At 55.6% G+C, this 21,443-nt stretch overlaps 3 protein-coding genes across 3 annotated transcripts; all 3 read left to right on the top strand.

Annotated features, from left to right (window-relative positions):
• The first annotated feature begins 2,865 nt into the window (after positions 1–2,865).
• LOC129462773 (hemoglobin subunit alpha-1) lies at positions 2,866–3,788 on the top strand. The gene is made up of 3 exons (XM_055243101.2): positions 2,866–3,080; positions 3,202–3,406; positions 3,550–3,788. The coding sequence occupies exons 1-3, from the start codon at positions 2,881–2,883 to the stop codon at positions 3,676–3,678; spliced, it is 534 nt and encodes a 177-aa protein (XP_055099076.2). The 5' UTR covers positions 2,866–2,880; the 3' UTR covers positions 3,679–3,788.
• A 3,807-nt stretch (positions 3,789–7,595) lies between these two features.
• LOC129462771 (hemoglobin subunit alpha-1) lies at positions 7,596–8,462 on the top strand. Its single transcript, XM_055243100.1, has 3 exons — positions 7,596–7,754; positions 7,876–8,080; positions 8,224–8,462. Exons 1-3 carry the CDS (start codon positions 7,660–7,662, stop codon positions 8,350–8,352), a joined length of 429 nt encoding a protein of 142 aa, XP_055099075.1. The 5' UTR covers positions 7,596–7,659; the 3' UTR covers positions 8,353–8,462.
• A 3,230-nt stretch (positions 8,463–11,692) lies between these two features.
• On the top strand, positions 11,693–12,434 carry HBQ1 (hemoglobin subunit theta 1). The gene is made up of 3 exons (XM_055243102.2): positions 11,693–11,834; positions 11,920–12,124; positions 12,233–12,434. The coding sequence occupies exons 1-3, from the start codon at positions 11,740–11,742 to the stop codon at positions 12,359–12,361; spliced, it is 429 nt and encodes a 142-aa protein (XP_055099077.1). The 5' UTR covers positions 11,693–11,739; the 3' UTR covers positions 12,362–12,434.
• The last annotated feature ends 9,009 nt before the right edge of the window (positions 12,435–21,443 follow it).

Here is a 21,443-nt window from a genome sequence, read left to right as displayed (position 1 = left end):
TGGAATCCATGCTGGGAAGTTGCACAGCCCATCTGGCTCTCAGCCAGCCTAGGAACACGAACAGCACTTCCAGTCCAGCCCCTATCCCAGAGCAAGCCTCCCCCTCCACACTCACAGTACTGGATCGAGCTTTGGGGAGGGTGGAGAGGGCCGTGTCACCCCTTTTCTTCTGGACATGGACCTCTCTGAATTGTTGGGGAGTTCCCTCCCCGTCTCCACCACCCACTCTTCCTGTGCCTCACAGCCCAGAGCATTGTTATTTAAGAATAAACACGTAAAAAAAAAAAACTAAAATCCGACAGGCATGGTGGCTCCCGCCTGTAATCCCAGCACTTTGGGAGGCCGAGGTGGGCGGATCACCTGAGGTCGGGAGTTCGAGACCAGCCTGACCAATATGGAGAAACCCTGGTTCTACTAAAAATACAAAATTAGCCGGGCATGGTGGCGCATGCCTGTAATCCCAGCTACAGGGAGGCTGAGGCAGGAGAATCGCTTGAACCCGGGAGGCAGAGGTTGTGGTGAGCTGAGATTGCGCCATTGCACTCCAGCCTGGGCAACAAGAGCAAAACTCCGTCCCAAAAAATAAATAAATAAATAAATAAATAAACTAAAGTCCATCCATGCTTTCACACACACACACACACACACATCCTTTGTTGTGTTACTTAAAGTAGGAGAGAGTCTCTCTTTCCTGTCTCCTCACACCCACCCCCAGAAGAGACCAAAATGAAGGGTTTGGGACTCAGCCTATGGGCCCCATCCCATGCTGAAGGAACAGAGCTACATCTACAACTACTGCCGCAGGCCCTCTTTTTGGACGAAAACACCATCATACCGTAAATACCTGTGTACAACTTCCTATTCTCAGTGAACTGTCTCCCATACACCCCTTTCAGCCAGTTCATTCAGCTCTGTGCCATTCCACAGTCTCACTGATTATTTCTATATTTCCATCATGATCCCCCCAAAAATCACCACTTTATTTATTTGTGTATTTATTTTTTTGAAACAGAGTCTCGCTGTGTCGCCAGGCTAGAGTGCTGTGGCAGGATCTCGGCTCACTGCAACCTCCAACTCCCTTGTTCAAGGGATTCTCCAGCCTCCACCTCCTGAGTAACTGGGATTACAGGCATGTGCCACCACACCCAGCTGATTTTTGTATTTTTAGTAGAGATGGGGTTTCACTATGTTGGCCAGGATAGTCTGGATCTCCTGACCTCATGATCCATCGGCCTCAGCCTCCCAAAGTGCTGGGATTTCAGGCGAGAGCCACCATGTCCGGCCACCTTATTTTTATTTTATTTATTTATTTATTTATGTTTGTTTGTTTATTTATTTATTTTTTATTTTATTTTTTTTTAGACGGAGTCTCGCTCTGTCACCCAGGCTGGAGTGCGGTGGCGCGATCTCGGCTCACTGCAAGCTCCGCCTCCCGGGTTCACGCCATTCTCCTGCCTCAGCCTCTCCGAGTAGCTGGGACTACAGGCGCCCGCCACCACGCCCGGCTAATTTTTTTGTATTTTTAGTAGAGACGGGGTTTCACCGTGGTCTCGATCTCCTGACCTCGTGATCCGCCCACCTCGGCCTCCCAAAGTGCTGGGATTACAAGCGTGAGCCACCGCGCCCGGCCTTGTTGATTTATTTTGAGGCTGAGTTTCACTCTTGTTGCCCAGGCTGGAGTGCAATGGCACAATCTCGGCTCCCCGCATCTCCCTCCTGGGTTCAAGCGATTCTCCTGCCTCAGCCTCCTGAGTAACTGGGATTACAGACGTGCCACCGATCCCGGCTAATTTTGTATTTTTGGTAGAGACGGGGTTTCTCCAGGTTGGTCAGCCTGGTCTCAAACTCCCGACCTCAGGCGATCCACCGCCTTGACCTCCCAAAGTGCTGGGATTACAGGCGTGAGCCACCGAGCCTGGCCAAACCATCACTTTTCATGAACAGGGATGCACCCACTGGCACTCTTGCACCTCCCACCCTCCCCACCCCGCGCCAAGTCCACCCCTTCCTTCCTCACCTCACATCCCCCCACCTACCTTCTGCAACCACAGGGGCCTTCTCTCCCCTGTCCTTTCTCTTCCCAGAGCCAACTTTGTTAATCTGTTTACAAGGACTATTTACCTAGCAAGTCTCCCATCAGATCGCATTTGGAGAGCTGGGGGTGTCACAGTGAACCACGACCTCTAGGCCAGTAGGTCAGTCACACAAACTGTGAGTCCATGACTTGGGGCTTAGCCAGCACCCACCACCCCCACGCGCCACCCCACAACCCCGGGTAGAGGAGTCTGAATCTGGAGCCGCCCCCAGCACAGCCCCGTGCTTTTTGCGTCCTGGTATTTGTTCCTTCCCGGTGCCTGTCACTCAAGCACACTAGTGACTATCGCCAGAGGGAAAGGGAGCTGGAGGAAGCGAGGCTGGAGAGCAGGAGGGGCTCCGCGCAGAAGTTCTTTTGAGTTCCTATGGGCCGGGGCGTCCGGGTGCCCGCATTCCTCTCCGCCCCGGATGGGCGAAGCCTGCCGGCTCGCACTCGCTCGCCCGTGTGTTCCCTGATCCCGCTGGAGTTGATGCGCGTCCAGCGCGTGCCAGGCCGGGGCGGGGGTGCGGGCTGACTTTCTCCCTCACTAGGGCGCCCGAAAGGAAAGGGTGGCGCCGCGCTCCGCGGTGGAAGAGCCGACAGCGCCCGACCCCAACGGGCCGGCCCCACCAGCGCCGCTACCGCCCTGCGCCCGGGCAAGCGGGATGGGCAGGAGTGGAGTGGCGGTGGAGGGTGGAGAAGGCCTGGCCCCCGCCCCGCGTGCGCCCCCAAGGGGAGGCCAAGCCCGCCGCCCCGCCCGGAACTCCCCTGCGGTCCAGGCCGCGCCCCGGGCTCCGCGCCAGCCAATGAGCGCCGCCCGGCCGGGCGTGCCCCCGCGCCCCAAGCATAAACCCTGGCGCGCTCGCGGCCCGGCACTCTTCTGGTCCCCACAGACTCAGAAAGAACCCGCCATGGTGCTGTCTCCTGCCGACAAGACCAACGTCAAGACCGCCTGGGGCAAGGTCGGCGCGCACGCCGGCGACTATGGTGCGGAGGCCCTGGAGAGGTGAGGCTCCCTCCCTCCCCTGCTCCGACCCGGGCTCCTCTCCCGCCCTGACCCACCGGCCACCCTAAACCGTCCTGGCCCCGGGCCCAAACCCCACCCCTCACTCTGCTTCTCCCCGCAGGATGTTCCTGTCCTTCCCCACCACCAAGACCTACTTCCCCCACTTCGACCTGAGCCATGGCTCTGCCCAGGTTAAGGGCCACGGCAAGAAGGTGGCCGACGCGCTGACCAACGCCGTGGCGCACGTGGACGACATGCCCAACGCGCTGTCCGCCCTGAGCGACCTGCACGCGCACAAGCTTCGGGTGGACCCGGTCAACTTCAAGGTGAGCGGCGGGCCGGGAGCGATCTGGGTCGAGGGGCGAGATGGCGCCTTCCTCGCAGGGCAGAGCATCCAGCGGGTTGCGGGAGGTGTAGCGCAGGCGGCGGCTGCGGGCCCTGGGCCCCACTGACCCTCTTCTCTGCACAGCTCCTGAGCCACTGCTTGCTGGTGACCCTGGCCGCCCACCACCCCGCCGAGTTCACCCCTGCGGTGCACGCCTCCCTGGACAAGTTCCTGGCTTCTGTGAGCACCGTGCTGACCTCCAAATACCGTTAAGCTGGAGCCTCGGTGGCCGTTCCTCTTGCCCGCTGGGCCTCCCGCCAGGCCCTCCTCCCCTCCTTGCACTGGCCCTTCCTGGTCTTTGAATAAAGTCTGAGTGGGCGGCAGCCTGTGTGTGCCTGGGTTCTCTCTGTCCCGGAATGTGCCAGCCATCGGGGTTTTTTCCTGTTTCTGACCATGGACCTCTCTGCAGCTGCATGGGGTTGGGGAGGGAGAACTGCAGGGAGTATGGGAGGGGAAGCTGAGGTGGGCCTGCTCAAGAGAAGGTGCTGAACCAGCCCCTGTCCTGAGAAGTGCCAGGCCTGCAGGCAGTGGCTCAGGAGCTGCGGAGGAGAGAGGCATCCAGGGTTCTACTCAGGGAGTCTCAGCACCGCCACCCTCCTTTGAAATCTCCCTGGTTGAACCCAGTTAAACATACACTCTCCATCAAAACAACACAAAACAAAACAAACTAGCAAAATAGGCTGTTCCCGATGCAAGTGCAGGTGCCAGAACATTTCTCTCATTCCCACCCCTTCCTGCCAGAGGGTAGGTGGCTGGAGTGAGGGTGCTGGCCCTACTCACGCTTCCTCTGTCATGGTAACCCTCTGAGAGCAGCCCGGTCAGTGGGGAAGGAGGAACGGGCTGGGATGCTCACAGCCGGCAGCCCACACCTGCTGAAGGGGAGACTCTTCAGCAGAGCACCTTGCAGCCTTACTCCTGCACTTCTCCTGCACTTTGTACAGTGCATTCAGAACTCGCTGTGTGTCCAGCCCTGAGCTCCCAGCTAATTGCACCACCCAGGGCCTCTGGGACCTCCTGGTGCTTCTGCTTCCTGTGCTGCCAGCAACTTCTGGAAACGTCCCTGTCCCCGGTGCTGAAGTCCTGGAATCCATGCTGGGAAGTTGCACAGCCCATCTGGCTCTCAGCCAGCCTAGGAACACGAACAGCACTTCCAGCCCAGCCCCTATCCCAGAGCAAGCCTCCCCCTCCACACTCACAGTACTGGATCGAGCTTTGGGGAGGGTGGAGAGGGCCGTGTCACCCCTTTTCTTCTGGACATGGACCTCTCTGAATTGTTGGGGAGTTCCCTCCCCATCTCCACCACCCACTCTTCCTGTGCCTCACAGCCCAGAGCATTGTTATTTAAGAATAAACACGTAAAAAAAAATAACTAAAATCCATCCATGCTTTCACACACACACACACACACACATACATGCACCCTTTGTTGTGTTACTTAAAGTAGGAGAGAGTCTCTCTTTCCTGTCTCCTCACACCCACCCCCAGAAGAGACCAAAATGAAGGGTTTGGGACTCAGCCTATGGGCCCCATCCCATGCTGAAGGAACAGAACTACATCTACAACTACTGCCGCAGGCCCTCTTTTTGGACAAAAATACCATCATACCGTAAATACCTGTGTACAACTTCCTATTCTCAGTGAACTGTCTCCCATACACCCCTTTCAGCCAGTTCATTCAGCTCTGTGCCATTCCACAGTCACTGATTATTACTTTCGTTTTGTTTTGCTTTTTGAGATGGAGTCTCGCTCAATCACCCAGGCTGGAGTGCAGAGTGCAGTGGTGCGATCTGGCTCACTGGAACCTCCACCTCGTGGGTTCAAGCGATTCTCCTGCCTCCACCTCCCGAGTAGCTGGGATTACAGGCGCACACCACCACACCTGGCTAATTATTTTTATTTTTAGTAGAGATGGGATTTCACTATATTGGCCTCAGGTGATCCGCCTTCTCGGCCTCCCAAAGTGCTGGAATTACAGGAGTGAGCCACCTCACCCGGCCTCATTGATTATTTCTATATTTCTGGCTATGATCCTCATAAGTCATTTGTCTTTTCTTATTAATATGTGGAAGCTCTTTCCATACTAGGAGTATAAGACCTTGGCTCAGATACGTTCTCCATGTCTTGCCTTAAGAGGGTTCGGGTAGCAGAGACATTGCAGTAAGATGCAGGAAGAAGGGGTTGTCCCAGGCCTGAGGTAGGGGGTCCTTGGTGTCTTTAAGTCCCCACATCTCAACAAAACAAAACAAAAAGGAGGGCAAGGTGGCTCACACCTGTAATCCCAGCACTTTGGGAGGCTGAGACGGGCGGATCACCTGAAGTTGGGAGTTTGAGACCAGCCTGATCGACATGTAGAAACCCCATCTATACTAAAAATACAAAATTAGCCGGGCATGGTGGCACATGCCTGTAAACCCAGCTACTCGGGAGGCTGAGGCAGGAGAATCATTTTAACCCAGGAGGCAGAGGTTGCAGTGAGCTGAGATCACACCATTGCACTCCAGCCTGGACAACAACAGCGAAACTCCGCCTCAAAAAAAAAAAAAAAAAAAAGCCCCCACATCTCATCCTTTTTTTTTTTTTTTTTCCTTCAGGCTGTGGGCAGAGTCAGAAGAGGGTGGCAGACAGGGAGGGGAAATGAGAAGATCCAACGGGGGAAGCATTGCTTAGCTGGTCGGAGCTACTTCCTTCTCTGCCCAAGGCAGCTTACCCTGGCTTGCTCATGGACACCCAGGGCAGGGCCTGAGTAAGGGCCTGGGGGGACACGGCAGGGAGTAGGCTGAAGGATGCCGACCTGACGCACTCCCCAAAGCAAGGTCTTCTGCCAGACCCCCAGGAAATGACTTACCAGTGATTTCTCAGGCTGTTTTCTCCTCAGTACCATACCCCCCAAAAAACATCACTTTTCACGCACAGGGATGCACCCACTGGCACTCCTGCACCTCTCACCCTTCCCCAGAAGTCCACCCCTTCCTTCCTCACCCTGCAGGAGCTGGCCGGCCTCATCACCTCGACATCTCCCCACCTCCATTCTCCCACCACAGGGGCTTGTCACCTCTGTCCTTTCCCCTCCGGGAGCCAAGCCTCTGCCTCCTCCACCTCCTCCACCTAATACATATCCTTAAGTCTCACCTCCTCCAGGAAGCCCTCAGACTAACCCTGGTCCCCTTGAATGCCTCGTCCACACCTCCAGACTTCCTCAGGGCCTGTGATGAGGTTTGCACCTCTGTGTGTACTTGTGTGATGGTTAGAGGACTGCCTACCTCCCAGAGGAGGTTGAATGCTCCAGCTGGTTCCGGTTGTTGCTTTGTTTACCTGTTTAACCGGTATTTACCTAGCAAGTCTCCCATCAGATCGCATTTGGAGAGCTGGGGGTGTCACAGTGAACCACGACCTCTAGGCCAGTGGGTCAGTCACACAAACTGTGAGTCCACGACTTGGGGCTTAGCCAGCACCCACCACCCCCACGCGCCACCCCACAACCCCGGGTAGAGGAGTCTGAATCTGGAGCCGCCCCCAGCACAGCCCCGTGCTTTTTGCGTCCTGGTATTTGTTCCTTCCCGGTGCCTGTCACTCAAGCACACTAGTGACTATCGCCAGAGGGAAAGGGAGCTGGAGGAAGCGAGGCTGGAGAGCAGGAGGGGCTCCGCGCAGAAGTTCTTTTGAGTTCCTATGGGCCGGGGCGTCCGGGTGCCCGCATTCCTCTCCGCCCCGGATGGGCGAAGCCTCCCGGCTCGCACTCGCTCGCCCGTGTGTTCCCTGATCCCGCTGGAGTTGATGCGCGTCCAGCGCGTGCCAGGCCGGGGCGGGGGTGCGGGCTGACTTTCTCCCTCACTAGGGCGCCCGAAAGGAAAGGGTGGCGCCGCGCTCCGCGGTGGAAGAGCCGACAGCGCCCGACCCCAACGGGCCGGCCCCACCAGCGCCGCTACCGCCCTGCGCCCGGGCAAGCGGGATGGGCGGGAGTGGAGTGGCGGTGGAGGGTGGAGAAGGCCTGGCCCCCGCCCCGCGTGCGCCCCCAGGGGAGGCCAAGCCCGCCGCCCCGCCCGGAACTCCCCTGCGGTCCAGGCCGCGCCCCGGGCTCCGCGCCAGCCAATGAGCGCCGCCCGGCCGGGCGTGCCCCCGCGCCCCAAGCATAAACCCTGGCGCGCTCGCGGCCCGGCACTCTTCTGGTCCCCACAGACTCAGAAAGAACCCACCATGGTGCTGTCTCCTGCCGACAAGACCAACGTCAAGACCGCCTGGGGCAAGGTCGGCGCGCACGCCGGCGACTATGGTGCGGAGGCCCTGGAGAGGTGAGGCTCCCTCCCTCCCCTGCTCCGACCCGGGCTCCTCTCCCGCCCTGACCCACCGGCCACCCTAAACCGTCCTGGCCCCGGGCCCAAACCCCACCCCTCACTCTGCTTCTCCCCGCAGGATGTTCCTGTCCTTCCCCACCACCAAGACCTACTTCCCCCACTTCGACCTGAGCCATGGCTCTGCCCAGGTTAAGGGCCACGGCAAGAAGGTGGCCGACGCGCTGACCAACGCCGTGGCGCACGTGGACGACATGCCCAACGCGCTGTCCGCCCTGAGCGACCTGCACGCGCACAAGCTTCGGGTGGACCCGGTCAACTTCAAGGTGAGCGGCGGGCCGGGAGCGATCTGGGTCGAGGGGCGAGATGGCGCCTTCCTCGCAGGGCAGAGCATCCAGCGGGTTGCGGGAGGTGTAGCGCAGGCGGCGGCTGCGGGCCCTGGGCCCCACTGACCCTCTTCTCTGCACAGCTCCTGAGCCACTGCTTGCTGGTGACCCTGGCCGCCCACCACCCCGCCGAGTTCACCCCTGCGGTGCACGCCTCCCTGGACAAGTTCCTGGCTTCTGTGAGCACCGTGCTGACCTCCAAATACCGTTAAGCTGGAACCTCGGTGGCCGTTCCTCTTGCCCGCTGGGCCTCCCGCCAGGCCCTCCTCCCCTCCTTGCACTGGCCCTTCCTGGTCTTTGAATAAAGTCTGAGTGGGCGGCAGCCTGTGTGTGCCTGAGTTTTTTCCCTCAGCAAACGTGCCAGGGATGGGCGTGGACAGTAGCTGGGACACACATGGCTAGGACCTCTCTGCAGCTGGATAGGGTAGGAAAAGGCAGGGGCGGGAGGAGGGGATGGAGGAGGGAAAGTTGAGCCATCGCGAAGTCCAACTGGAAAAACGCTGGACCCTAGAGTGCTTTGAGGATGCATTTGCTCTTTCCCGAGTTTTATTCCCAAACGTTTCAGATTCAATGCAGGTTTGCTGAAATAATGAATTTATCCATCTTTACGTTTCTGGGCACTCTTGTGCCAAGAACTGGCTGGCTTTCTGCCTGGGACTTCACTGGTTTCCCAGAGGTCCTCCCAGATATGGGTGGTGGGTAGGTCAGAGAAGTCCCACTCCAGCGTGGCTGCATTGATCCCCCATCGTTCCCAGTAGTCTCTGTAAAACCTCCCAGATACAGGCACAGTCTAGGTGAAATCAGGGGTGAGGGGTGCAACTGCAAGCCCCGGACAATTCAATAGGGGTTCCACTTTCACCCCCAGGCCACCCCAGGATGATGCTCACACTCCAGACGCTGATGCCCTGGGGCTGCCAAGATCAGGAGGCTGTCTCTGCGCCCAGCTCAGGGCCCAGCTCAGCACCCATTCAGCTCCCCTGAGGCTGGGGAGCCTGTCCCATTGCGACTGGAGAGGAGAGCGGGGCCACAGAGGCCTGGCTAGAGGGTCCCTTCTCCCGGTGTGTGTTTTCTCTCTGCTGAGCAGGCTTGCAGTGCCTGGGGTATCAGAGGGAGGGTTCCCGGACCTGGTAGCCATAAAGCCCTGGCCCTCAACTGATAGCAATATCTTTTCTTCCCTGAGCCCATGAATCACCCTTGGTAAATACCTATGGCAGGCCCTCTGCCTGCGTTTGTGATGTCCTTCCCGCAGCCTGTGGGTGCAGTATCAACTGTCAGGAAGACGGTGTCTTCACTATTTCATCAGGAAGAATGGAGGTCAGACCTAAACGGAGAAATATGTCAAATGTACAGCAGTGGGCTGGTTGGAGTGCAGCAGTTTTTACAATTAATTGATCAGAACCAGTTATAAATTTATCATTTCCTTCTCCACTCCTGCTGCTTCAGTTGACCAAGCCTAAGAAATAATTATAAAAATTGGCCAGGTGCAGTGGCTCACACCTGTAATCCCAGCACTTTGGGAGGCTGAGGCAGGTGGATCACCTAAAGTCAGGGGTTCGAGACCAGCCTAGCCAAAATGGTTAAACCCTGTCTCTACTAAAAAGACAAAAATTGTCCTGGTGTGCTGACTCACGCCTGTAAACCCAGCACTTTGGGTGGTGGAGGTTGCAGTGAGTCAAGATCACGCCATTGCACTCCAGCTTGGGCAACAAGAGTGAAACTCTGTCTCAAAAAAAAAAAATTAATTAATTAAATTAAATTTAAAAATTACGGCCGGGCGCGGTGGCTCACGCCTATAATCCCAGCATTTTGGGAGGCCGAGGCGGGCGGATCACGAGGTCAGGAGATCGAGACCACCCTGGCTAACATGGTGAAACCCGGTCTCCACTAAAAATACAAAAAAAATTAGCCGGGCGAGGTGGCGGGCGCCTGTAGTCCCAGCTACGCGGGAGGCTGAGGCAGGAGAATGGCGTGAACCCCGGGGGGCGGAGCCTGCAGTGAGCCGAGATCGCGCCACTGCACTCCAGCCTGGGTGAAAGAGCGAGACTTCTTCTCAAAAAAAAAAAAAAAAAAATTAGCCTGGTGGCTGGGCGCAGTGGCTCATCATGTCTGTAATCCCAGCACACTTCGAGAGGCCAAGGTGGGCAGATCACAAGGTTAGGAGTTCGAGACCAGTCTGGTCAATATGGTGAAACCCCATCTCTACCAAAAATACAAAAAATTAGCTGGGTGTGGTGGCGCACGCCTGTAATCCCAGCTACTCGGGAGGCTGAGGTAGGAGAATCACTTGAACCCAGGAGGCAGAAGTTTCAGTGACCTGAGATCATACCATTGCACTCTAGCCTGGGCAACAAGAGCGAAACTCCATCTCAAAAAAAAATTATAAAAATTATACATCAGTAGATGAATGGGTAAACAAAATGTGGTGGTCTATACACACAATGGAATATTATTCAGCCATAGAAAGAAATGAAGCACTGATAGGATGTAGCTGCACCTTGCAAACATTTAACAAGTAAAAGAAGCCGGACACCAAAGGTCACATATTGTATGACCCCATCTATATGCAATATCCACTGCAGTCAAATCCATAGGGACCAAAAGCGGATTAGTGGCTGCCGGGGCCAGAGTTACTGTTAATGAGTACAGACTTGGCGTTTGGGATGATGAAAAAGTTCTGGCCTAGACAGTGGTGATGGTTGCATGACACTAAATGTTCTTAATATCACCAAATTTTATACCTGAAAATGGCTAAAATGGTAATTTATGTCTATTTTGTCACAATTTTTTTAAAACAAAAAAGGTATAAGGGGTACAGCAGAGTGTTGCATATGCATTTACTATTATTCTTGGGTTACATCCCAGGCACTCAATAAATGTTCATTGCCCTGAAGAAACACCTGCTACGAGTTAGGCACCTGACAGTTGTTATCTGTTTAATTCTCACAATCTGAGAAGAAATTGTTACCCTAATTTTATATAATAAATGAGAAATTAGACTCGGGCAAGTGTCACAATAGAATCAAGAGGCAGAATAAACTGACTTCCAATCCCAAATCCATGCCGAAATTCAGTGTTATAATAATATATATGGCCAGGCGCTGTGGCTCACGCCTGTAATCCCAGAACTTTGGAAGGCTGAGGCGGGAGGATCACCTGAGGTCGGGAGTTTGAGATTAGCCTAACATGGTGAAACCCCGTCTCTACTAAAAATACAAAATTGGCATGGTGGCGTGCACCTGTAATCCCAGTTACTGGGGAGACTGAAGCAGGAGAATCGTTTGAACTCGGGTGGCGAAGGTTGCAGTGAGCCCGAATCGCGCCACTGCACTCACCGCCCCCGGCCAATTTTTGTGTTTTTAGTAGAGACTAAAAACCATATGGTGAACACCTAAGACGGGGGGCCTTGGATCCAGGGCGATTCAGAGCGCCCCGGTCGGAGCTGTCGGAGATCGAGCGCGCGCGGTCCCGGGATCCCGGACGAGGCCCTGGATCCCAGGGCGGCGAGGCTGCAGCGCGGCGCCCCCTGGAGGCCGCGGGACACCTGGCCGGTCCGCGCATGCGTAGCGGGGGCGCAGGGCGCAGCGGGTTCCAGCGCCGGGATGGCGCTGTCCGCGGAGGACCGGGCGCTGGTGCGCGCCCTGTGGAAGAAGCTGGGCAGCAACGTCGGCGTCTACGCGACAGAGGCCCTGGAGAGGTGCGGCGAGGCTGGGCGCTACCGTCCCCAGGGGCCCTCCCTCCCCAAGCCCCCCGGACGCGCCTTACCCACGTTCCTCTCGCAGGACCTTCCTGGCCTTCCCCGCCACGAAGACCTACTTCTCCCACCTGGACCTGAGCCCCGGCTCCTCCCAGGTCAAAGCCCACGGCCAGAAGGTGGCGGACGCGCTGAGCCTCGCCGTGGAGCGCCTGGACGACCTACCCCACGCGCTGTCCGCGCTGAGCCACCTGCACGCGTGCCAGCTGCTAGTGGACCCGGCCAGCTTCCAGGTGAGTGGCTGTCGTGCTGGGCCCCTGTCCCCGGGAGGGCCCCGGCGGGGCGGGTGCGGGCGCGTGCGGGGCGGGTGCAGGCGAGTGAGCCTTGAGCGCTCGCCGCAGCTCCTGGGCCACTGCCTGCTGGTAACCCTCGCCCGGCACTACCCCGGAGACTTCAGCCCCGCGCTGCAGGCGTCGCTGGACAAGTTCCTGAGCCACGTGATCTCGGCGCTGACTTCCGAGTACCGCTGAACTGTGGGTGGGTGGCCGCGGGACCCCCAGGCGACCTTCCCCGTGTTTGAGTAAAGCCTCCCCAAGGCGCAGACTTCTTGCCGTGCTCTCTCGAGGGCAGGACGCGAGTGAGAGGAAGGCGCCGCCCCTCCCCAAGGAAAGGCAAGGGCCTGGGGTGCACCCCCAGTGCCCAGATCCAGGCGCGCCTCGTTCCACCCCCAGCAGGTTTGGGGCCTCGGCCACGGGGGCACCGAACTGCGTGCGGCCTGACCCTCCCGAATGGGGTGGTAGGTGGGAGCCGCGGGTCGCCCCTGGCAGCGGGCTGCGAGGACGGCCGACTCTGCCCATCCCGAGGGCGGCTGGCTTCGTCCTCCCCACTCTGGGCCAAGCACGCAGCCCAGACCCAGCGCGAGAACTCCGCACCTGCAGGCTGAACTCAAGCTGGCGGCCTGAGGGCTTGGGGCTGACTCGGAGCAGGTTAGGGAACAGCGCCCCCTCCCGGCCAGAGCCGGTACGTGCGCAGCGCCCAGCCGCCGCGGCTGTGGCCTGGAATTGGGGACCTGGGGTGCCGGGGGGGTTGTGGTGGGGGAGGTGGGACCAGCCCCAGCACCTAGCCACGTAGCAGGTGAGGTGGACCAGGAACCGACCCAGACGCCTGCCGTCACCCGACACCACTACGGAGAGTGAAGCTTTTTTATATTTGTCCACATAAAACCAATCATGGTCATTGCAGAACTTCGGAAAACAACGCTTGCTGCACCTTCCTGTGTATCCCAGGTCCAGGAATGGGTGCAGCACATCCTTCAGCTCCCGCTTGACACGCAGAAAACTGTGTCATGTCTAAACAAGAACAGGACATGGCTGTCACATCCAAGAGCACGTGTAACACAGACATGCCACACACACACACACACACACACACGGGGTAGAGACAGGCCCCATCCAGACCCCTAACACTTAATGCGTAGCTGTTCCAGTCTTCTAGGCACATGTAGAGATGCTTTTCCTCAGAAATGGTATTCTCAAGGTGACACTGAGGAAAAGTGGACAGGCTGGGAGCGGTGGCTGACGCCTGTAATCCCAGCACTCCGGGAGGCCGAGGCGGGCGGAACACGAGGTCAGGAGATCGACACCATCCTGGCTAACACTATGAAACCCCATCTGCACTAAAAATACAAAAAATTAGCTGGGTGTGGTGGCGGGCGCCTGTAGTCCCAGCTACTCAGGAGGCTGAGGCGGGAGGATGGCTTGAACCCGGGAGGCAGAGGTTGCGGTGAGCTGAGATCATACCATTGCACTCCAGCTTGAGCGACAGAGCGAGACTCCGTCTCAAAAAAAGAAGGAGGGGCGGTCAGGGGGAGGAGCCAGAGAAAATATTTTCTACATGTGGCAGATAAAGGTTATTATCTCTACTACATTGGATCTGCAGGCGGGGCGTGGTGGCTCACGCCTGTAATCCCAGCACTTTGGGAGGCAGAAGCGGGTGGATCACCTGAGGTCAGGAGTTTGAGACCAGCCTGGCCAACATGGTGAAACACCGTCTCTACTAAAAATACAAAAATTAGCCAGGCATGGTGGCGGGTGCCTGTAATCCCAGCTATTCTGGAGACTGCGGCAGGAGAATCACTTAAACCAGGGAGGCGGAGGTTACAGTGAGCTGAGATCGAGCCACTGCACTCCAGCCTGGGTGACAGAGCGAGACTCTGTCTCAAAAAAAAAAGAGATAGATCTCCAAATTATCTTTCTTCTGGCCCTATACTCCCTATTCCTTTCTAGTCAGTCAGCCTAACAGAAAAATAAGCCAGAAGATAGGCAGCTCAGATGGACGAAGGGCCAATGGACATTTGCAGTGATGTTCAAAGACATGCACCTAGCTGGGCACACGGTGGCTCACACCTGTACTCTCAGCACTTGGAGAGGCTGTGGGAAGACTGCTTCAGCCCAGGAGTTTGAGACCAGCCTGGGCAATATAGGGAGACCCTGTCTCTATAAAAAATTTAAAAATTAGCCAGGCGTGGTGGTGTGTGCCTGTAGTCCCAGGTATTCAGGACACTGAGGTGGGAGAATCACTTAAGCAGGGCAGGTAAGGCTGCAGTGAGCTGTGATCGTGCCCTTGCACTCCAGCCTGGGTGACAGAGTGAGACCCCGTCTCAAAAAAAAAAAAAGAGCTGGGCGTGGTGGCTCACGCCTGTAATCCCAGTACTTTGGGAGGGTGAGGTGGGTGGATCACAAGGTCAGGAGGTCGAAACTATCCTGGACAACATGGTGAAACCCCGTCTCTACTAAAAATACAAAAATTCGCTGGGCATGGCGACGTGTGCCATAATCCCAGCTACTCCGGAGCCTGAGGCAGGAGAATCACTTGAAATGGGGAGGTGGAGTTTGCAGTGAGCCAAGACCCCGCCACTGCACTACAGCCTGGTGACAGAGCTAGACTCTGTCTCAAAAAAAAAAAAAAAAAAGGAAAATAAAAAATATGATGCAGAACCACTATATTCATAAACAGGAGACAGATTAAATTATGGTAGAGTCACCAGGGAATGCTGTGTACCCATCACAGAGAATCAGTCTGAACGCAGACATGGAGCAATGGCAAGACCTTCATATAACAGATCATGCCACAGCCAGTATGTAAAGCGTAAATCCATGTTTATATTAACGTAACCACAATACAACTTGACAATACATACCAAACACTGGCAGCAGTCTTCCATGGCTATGGGACTACAGGGATAGAGAAGGCAACTGTTACCACTTGATATAATCCCAGAAAAGGAAGGCAGTTAGGGGGTGATTTTTCTTTTTTTTTTTTTTCTCCTTTTTTGAGACGGAGTCTGTCACCCAGGCTGGAGTGCAGTGGCACGCTCTCGGCTCACCGCAAGCTCCGCCTCCTGGATTCATGCCATTCTCCCGCCTCAGCCTTCTGAGTAGCTGGGACTACAGGCGTCCACCACCATGCCCGACTAATTTTTTGTATTTTTAGTAGAGACGGGGTTTCACCATTCACAGGATGGTCTCGATCTCCTGACCTCGTGATCCGCCTGCCTCGGCCTCCCAAAGTGCTGGGATTATAGGCGTGAGGCACTGCACCCGGCCAGGGGGTGAGTGATTTTTCATGTGTCCGTATGGTTTTGAAAACTTTGCAGAAAACCTTGCTGTGAATATTTATAGCTAAAATTGTATACACATACATTATTTCCTGGAGGGATTTTTACAGATGTGGAATTTCTGGGGCAAGTGTACCCATTGCTACGGCTTTTGGGTAATATTGCCAAAATTGTCTTTATTAGTTTCACCAGTGGGGGCCCAGTGCCTGCGTCCTTGACTGCTCCTCTTCATGGTTGGGAGCTGACATTTATTTGATTAGTGATGTCTTTTTAAAACTTAATCGGCCGGCACGGTGGCTCACACCTGTAATCCCAGCACTGTGGGAGCCCAAGGCACCCGGGGTCAGGAAATTGACACCAGCCTGGCCAACATGGCGAAAACCCATCTCTACCAAAAATATAAAAATTAGCCGAGTGTGGTGGCGGGCACCTGTAGTTCCAGTTACGCGGGAAGCTGAGGCAGGAGAATGGCGTGAACCTGGGAGGCGGAGGTTGCAGTGAGATCACACCGTGCAGTTCAGCCTGGGCGACAGAGCGAAACTCTTTTTTTTTTTTTTTTTTTTTTTTGAGACGGAGTCTCACTCTTGTTGCCCAGGCTGGAGTGCATGGTGTGACCTCGGCTCACTGCAACCTCCGCCTCCCAGGTTCAAACCATTCTCCCGCCTCAGCCTCTCGAGTAGCTGGGATTACAGGCATGTGCCACCACGCCTGGCTAATTTTGTATTATCAGTAGAGACGGGGTTTCTCCATGTTGGTCAGACTGGTCTCGAGCTCCCAACCTCAGGTGATCCGCCTGCCTCGGGCTCCCAAAGGGCTGGGATTACAGGCGTGAGCCACCTCGCCTGGCCAAGACTCCCCCTAAAAAACAAACAAACAAAAAACACCAAAACCAAAAAACCTTAATCCTCAGTATGATATCTGTCATTCCCACCTCCTCCATGTTAATCACCGGTTTTTGTCCTTGGCCTGTTTTCCCACTGCGGTGTTGCCCGTAGGGGCCTTTCTTCTGTGAACCTGTAGATCTGCAGTCCATCTTACATCATGTTTTTCTTTTTCTTTTTATTGAGACAGAGTCTCACTCTGTCACCCAGGCTGGAGTGCTGTGGCACAATCTCGGCTCACTGCCAACCTCTGCCATCTGGGTTCAAGCAATTCTCTCACCTCAGCTTCCCAAGTAGCTGGGACTACAGGCACGTGCCACCACGCCAAGCTGATTTTTTTGTATTTTTAGTAGAGAGGGGGTTTCACCATGTTGGTCAGGCTGGTCTCAAACTCCCGACCTCAGGTGATCCTCCCGCCTCAGCCTCCCCAAGTGCTGCGATTACAGGCATGAGCCACCGCGCCTGGACACATCATGTTGTTTTTCTGTCTTTATTTTTGGGTGATCCTAACCACCTCTTCCCTCAGGCCTCAGGCCCCTGTACTGGCTCCAGGGCTTTGCTTGCTCTGGGCCACCGTTTTCAACCTCGGCAGAGAGGCTGCAGTTTCATTTCTGTGTAACTAAAAATACTGAGTAACATTTTTAAATCTTAAAAAATTTAAAATATGGCCGGGCGCGGTGGCTCACGCCTGTAATCCCAGCACTTTGGGAGGCCGAGGCGGGCGGATCACAAGGTCAAGAGATCGAGATCATCCTGGCTAACACGGTGAAACCCCGTCTCTACTAAAAATACAAAAAATTAGCTGGGTGTGGTGGCAGGCGCCTGTAGTCCCAGCTAATTGGGAGGCTGAGGCAGGAGAATGGCGTGAACCCGGGAGGCAGAACTTGCAGTGAGTCAAGATTGTGCCACTGCACTCCAGCCTGGGCGAAGGACCAAGACTCCGTCTCAAAAAAAAGACCGGGGACGGTGGCTCACGCCTGTAATCCCACCACTTTGGGAGGCTGAGGCGGGCTGATCACAATGTCAGGAGATCTAGGCCATCCTGGCCAACATGTTGAAACCCCGTTTCTACTAAAAATATAAAAACTGGGCGTGGTGGTGCATGCCTGTACTCCCAGCTACTCGGGAGGCTAAGGCAGGAGAATCACTTGAACCAGAGTCGGAGGTTGGAGTGAGCTGAGAATGCACCACTGCACTCCGGCCTTGCGACAGAGCAAGACTCCGTCTCAAACAAAAAAAGAAAAAAGTTGGCCCCTAGTCCACCCATGAGCGCCCCTCTTGGGTCCACGTTCTAGTTTCTGTCCTTGAGGTAGCTCGAGTCAGCCTCACCTCAATCATCCTGTGTGCTCCCATAGCACAGGACCTGTGGCTGCTGCACCCTTGCACACAGGAGCAACCACTTGGAGCCCAGGAGGTTGAGGGGCCCTGGGGAAGCACCAGGCTATCAAGACTCCTGTAACTAAGTGTGGACGCCCTCTTGGGCCTGGGATTACATCTGGAGCATCACTGAAGTTAGAAGAGCCGGACCCCATCCTCCCTGGAGATGTGGAGGTTGGAGGGAGCTGGCCCTGGCTCAAGGGCTCAGCCCACTTGGTACAGAACCCACCCAGAGATGCAGATCTAGGGGAGCAGCTGTGGGCCCTCCACACTGTTGGGGAGACTCATAGGCCCACTCACGTCCAGGGGAATTTGCACTCTGCCTTTTTTTTTTTTTTTTTTTTTTTTTGAGATGGAGTCTTGCTCTGTCACCCAGGCTAGAGTGCAGTGGTGCAATCTCAACTCACTGCAATCTCCACCCCCCCGGGTTCAAGCGAATCTCCTGCCTCAGCCTCCCGAGTAGCTGGGATTACAGGCGCCCGCCACACCTGGCTCATTTTTATATTTTTAGTAGAGACGGGGTTTCACCATATTGTCCAGGATGGTCTCAATCTCTTAACCTCGTGATCCGCCTGCCTTGGCCTTCCAAACTGCTGGGATTGCAGATGTGAGCCACCGAGCCCGGCCGTACTCTACCTTTTCAAAGCCACCCCTGCACAGGTGGTGGTGAAGGCTGCACAACGTCATGCCACTGAACTGTACACTGAAAACCTGTTACAACAGCACGTTTTGTGTGCACTTTACTGTAATAAAAAATGTTCCATCCTGGCCGGGCGCGGTGGCTCATGCCTATAATCCCAGCGCTTTGGGAGGCCAAGGCGGGCGGATCATGAGGTCAGGAGATTGAGACTTTCCTGGCTAACATAGTGAAACCCCGTCTCTATGAAAAAAATTAGCCAGGCGTGATGGCGGGCGCCTGTAGTCCCAGCTACTCGGGAGGCTGAGGCTGGAGAATGGCGTGAACCCAGGAGGCGGAGCTTGCAGTGAGCCGAGATCACGCCATTGCGCTCCAGCCTGGGCGACAGAGCAAGACTCCATCTCAAAACAAACAAAAAAAAAGTTCCATCCTGGCCAACATGGCTCTGGCTCCAGGCTGCCATCCCATCCCCCAAAGGATGCTACCCCAGAAGGGGGTCCTCGGCCTGCTCCAGCACCTGCCTGTCCCATGATGGCTGCATACTGGGGTAGGAAACGGCCTCCGCATCCTCCTCTTCTCCCCCCAGGACTACCCTTAACATACTCAGGGCTTCGGTCAGGGCCCATGCGCTCCCCAAGACCAAGGGGATCCTGTGCAGGAGGCAAAGGTAGCACCAGGCACAGCCCCTGTCCAGCTAGTTTGGCGTTGACAGCACAGCACCTACCAGAGCCATTCACCTTTAAAAAAATCACTGCCAGCTGTGGTGACTCTCACCTGTAATCCTAGTGCTTTGAGGCAGAGGTGGGAAGACTGCTTGAGCCCAGGAGTTCCCAAGAATATCCTGAGCAACACAGTGAGACCTCTCTCTACAAAAACATAAAAAATTAGCCAAGTGTGGTGGTGCACGCCTGTCCCAGCTACTTGGAGGCTGGGGCAGGAGGAACACTTGAGTCCAGGAGTTCAAGGCTGCAGTGAGCCATGACTACACCACTGCACTCCAGCATGGGTGACACAGCAAGCGTCGTCTCAAAAAAAATAAATAATTTTGGCCAGGCGCAGTGGCTTACGCCTGTGATCCCAGCACTTTGGGAGGCCAAGGCAGGTGGATCACGAGGTCAGGAGTCCAAGACCAGCCTGGCCAAGATGGTGAAACCTTGGTCTCTAGTAAAAACACAAAAACTAGCCAGCCATGGTGGCGGGCCCCTGTATTCCCAGCTAGTCGGGAGGCTGAGGCAGAGGTTGCAGTGAGCCGAGATTGCATCACCGCACTCTAGCCTAGCAGATAGAACGAGACTCCGTCTCAAAAAAAAAAAAAAAAAAAAATTGTTTTAATTGCCAAATGTTCTGGAAAGGCCCCCTTCTCTTCTGTTCTCCTCCAGCCTGGGCTGCAGGCCAAGCTGGTCCCTGTGGGTGGAGACAAGGGCCTGTTCCACCTGACACTACAGACTCCTTCACACGGGAGGGATACACTTGCAGACCCATATATCTGCCAGTAGCCATCTTCAGCGAGATGTACTGGTACTGCGGTGGAAAGGAAGGACTCACTGTATTGGATGAAAAAAGTGAAAACATGGGTCTCCCATAGCAGAGTCTGACAGCAGAACCTGGTGTGGGTTATTTGGGAGCAGGGAGAAAGGAAGAGCTGTTGTGGGTGGTATCAGCAAAACTGCACTGGGGGCATGAAGCTCAGTTTGGTCAGCACCACCTGGCAGGTGTACAAAGAGTCCACCCGACTGTCTCTGCACAGTAGAGGCAGGGGCTCCTCTCCCTGCACAGATGGTGCCCCGGAGGCTACCAGGTACGGCCGAGGACACTGATGCTGCATCCCAGGAGGACCTGTCCTTCAGCTGTAATCAGCAGATACAGGGGACAGGATGTGAGTACTGAAGGCCAGGGGCACAGCACCTTTCCTGTAAACCCCACGCCCTGACCCTGTGCCCCCCACCAAAAAAAAAAAAAAAAAAAAACAACTGTTTGTCTACACATAGAAATTTATGCCTAGATGTAAAAAGATCCAAACGATTCACAGTGGTAATGGCTCTGAGGGTGAGGCTGTCTGCTTAAGGCCCAGGGAAACCCAGGGTACAAACCAACACTCATCACCCAGGCAGCCACAGCCATGACCACAACGTGGGCTTGGGAACAGGGAGCCCAGACCCAGCCACTCTCTCCTAGAAAACGAAGAGGAAAGCACATCTGCTGAACAAGTACCTTGAGTCCCACGTGCAGGAAAAGGTGCAGCTAAGGAATACGGACACGGGAGGAATACTGACACGGGAGGAATACGGACACGGGAGGAATACTGACACGGGAGGAATACTGACACGGGAGGAATAGCAACACCGGAGGAATACAGACATGGGAGGAATCGGGACACGGGAGGAATAGCGACACTGGAGGAATACGGACACAGGAGGAATAGCGACACGGGAGGAATAGCGACACGGGAGGAATAGGGACACGGGAGGAATAGGGACACGGGAGGAATAGGGACACGGGAGGAATAGCGACACGGGAGGAATAGGGACACGGGAGGAATAGCGACACGGGAGGAATAGGGACACGGGAGGAATAGCGACACGGGAGGAATAGGGACACGGGAGGAATAGCGACACGGGAGGAATAGGGACACGGGAGGAATAGCGACACGGGAGGAATACGGACACGGGAGGAATAGTGACACGGGAGGAATACGGACACAGGAGGAATAGTGACACGGGAGGAATAGCGACACGGGAGGAATACGGACACGGGAGGAATACGGACACGGGAGGAATAGCGACACGGGAGGAATACGGACACGGGAGGAATACGGACACGGGAGGAATAGTGACACGGGAGGAATACGGACACGGGAGGAATACGGACACGGGAGGAATAGCGACACGGGAGGAATAGCGACACGGGAGGAATACGGACACGGGAGGAATACGGACACGGGAGGAATACAGACACGGGAGGAATAGTGACACGGGAGGAATACGGACACGGGAGGAATACGGACACGGGAGGAATACAGACACGGGAGGAATAGTGACACGGGAGGAATACGGACACGGGAGGAATAGCGACACGGGAGGAATAGTGACACGGGAGGAATA

Source organism: Symphalangus syndactylus, chromosome 14, assembly GCF_028878055.3.
Source record: "Symphalangus syndactylus isolate Jambi chromosome 14, NHGRI_mSymSyn1-v2.1_pri, whole genome shotgun sequence".
NCBI classification, from domain to species: domain Eukaryota; kingdom Metazoa; phylum Chordata; class Mammalia; order Primates; family Hylobatidae; genus Symphalangus; species Symphalangus syndactylus.
Note: the sequence above shows the minus strand (reverse complement) of the source record. Positions and strands in the feature narration are given on the sequence as shown.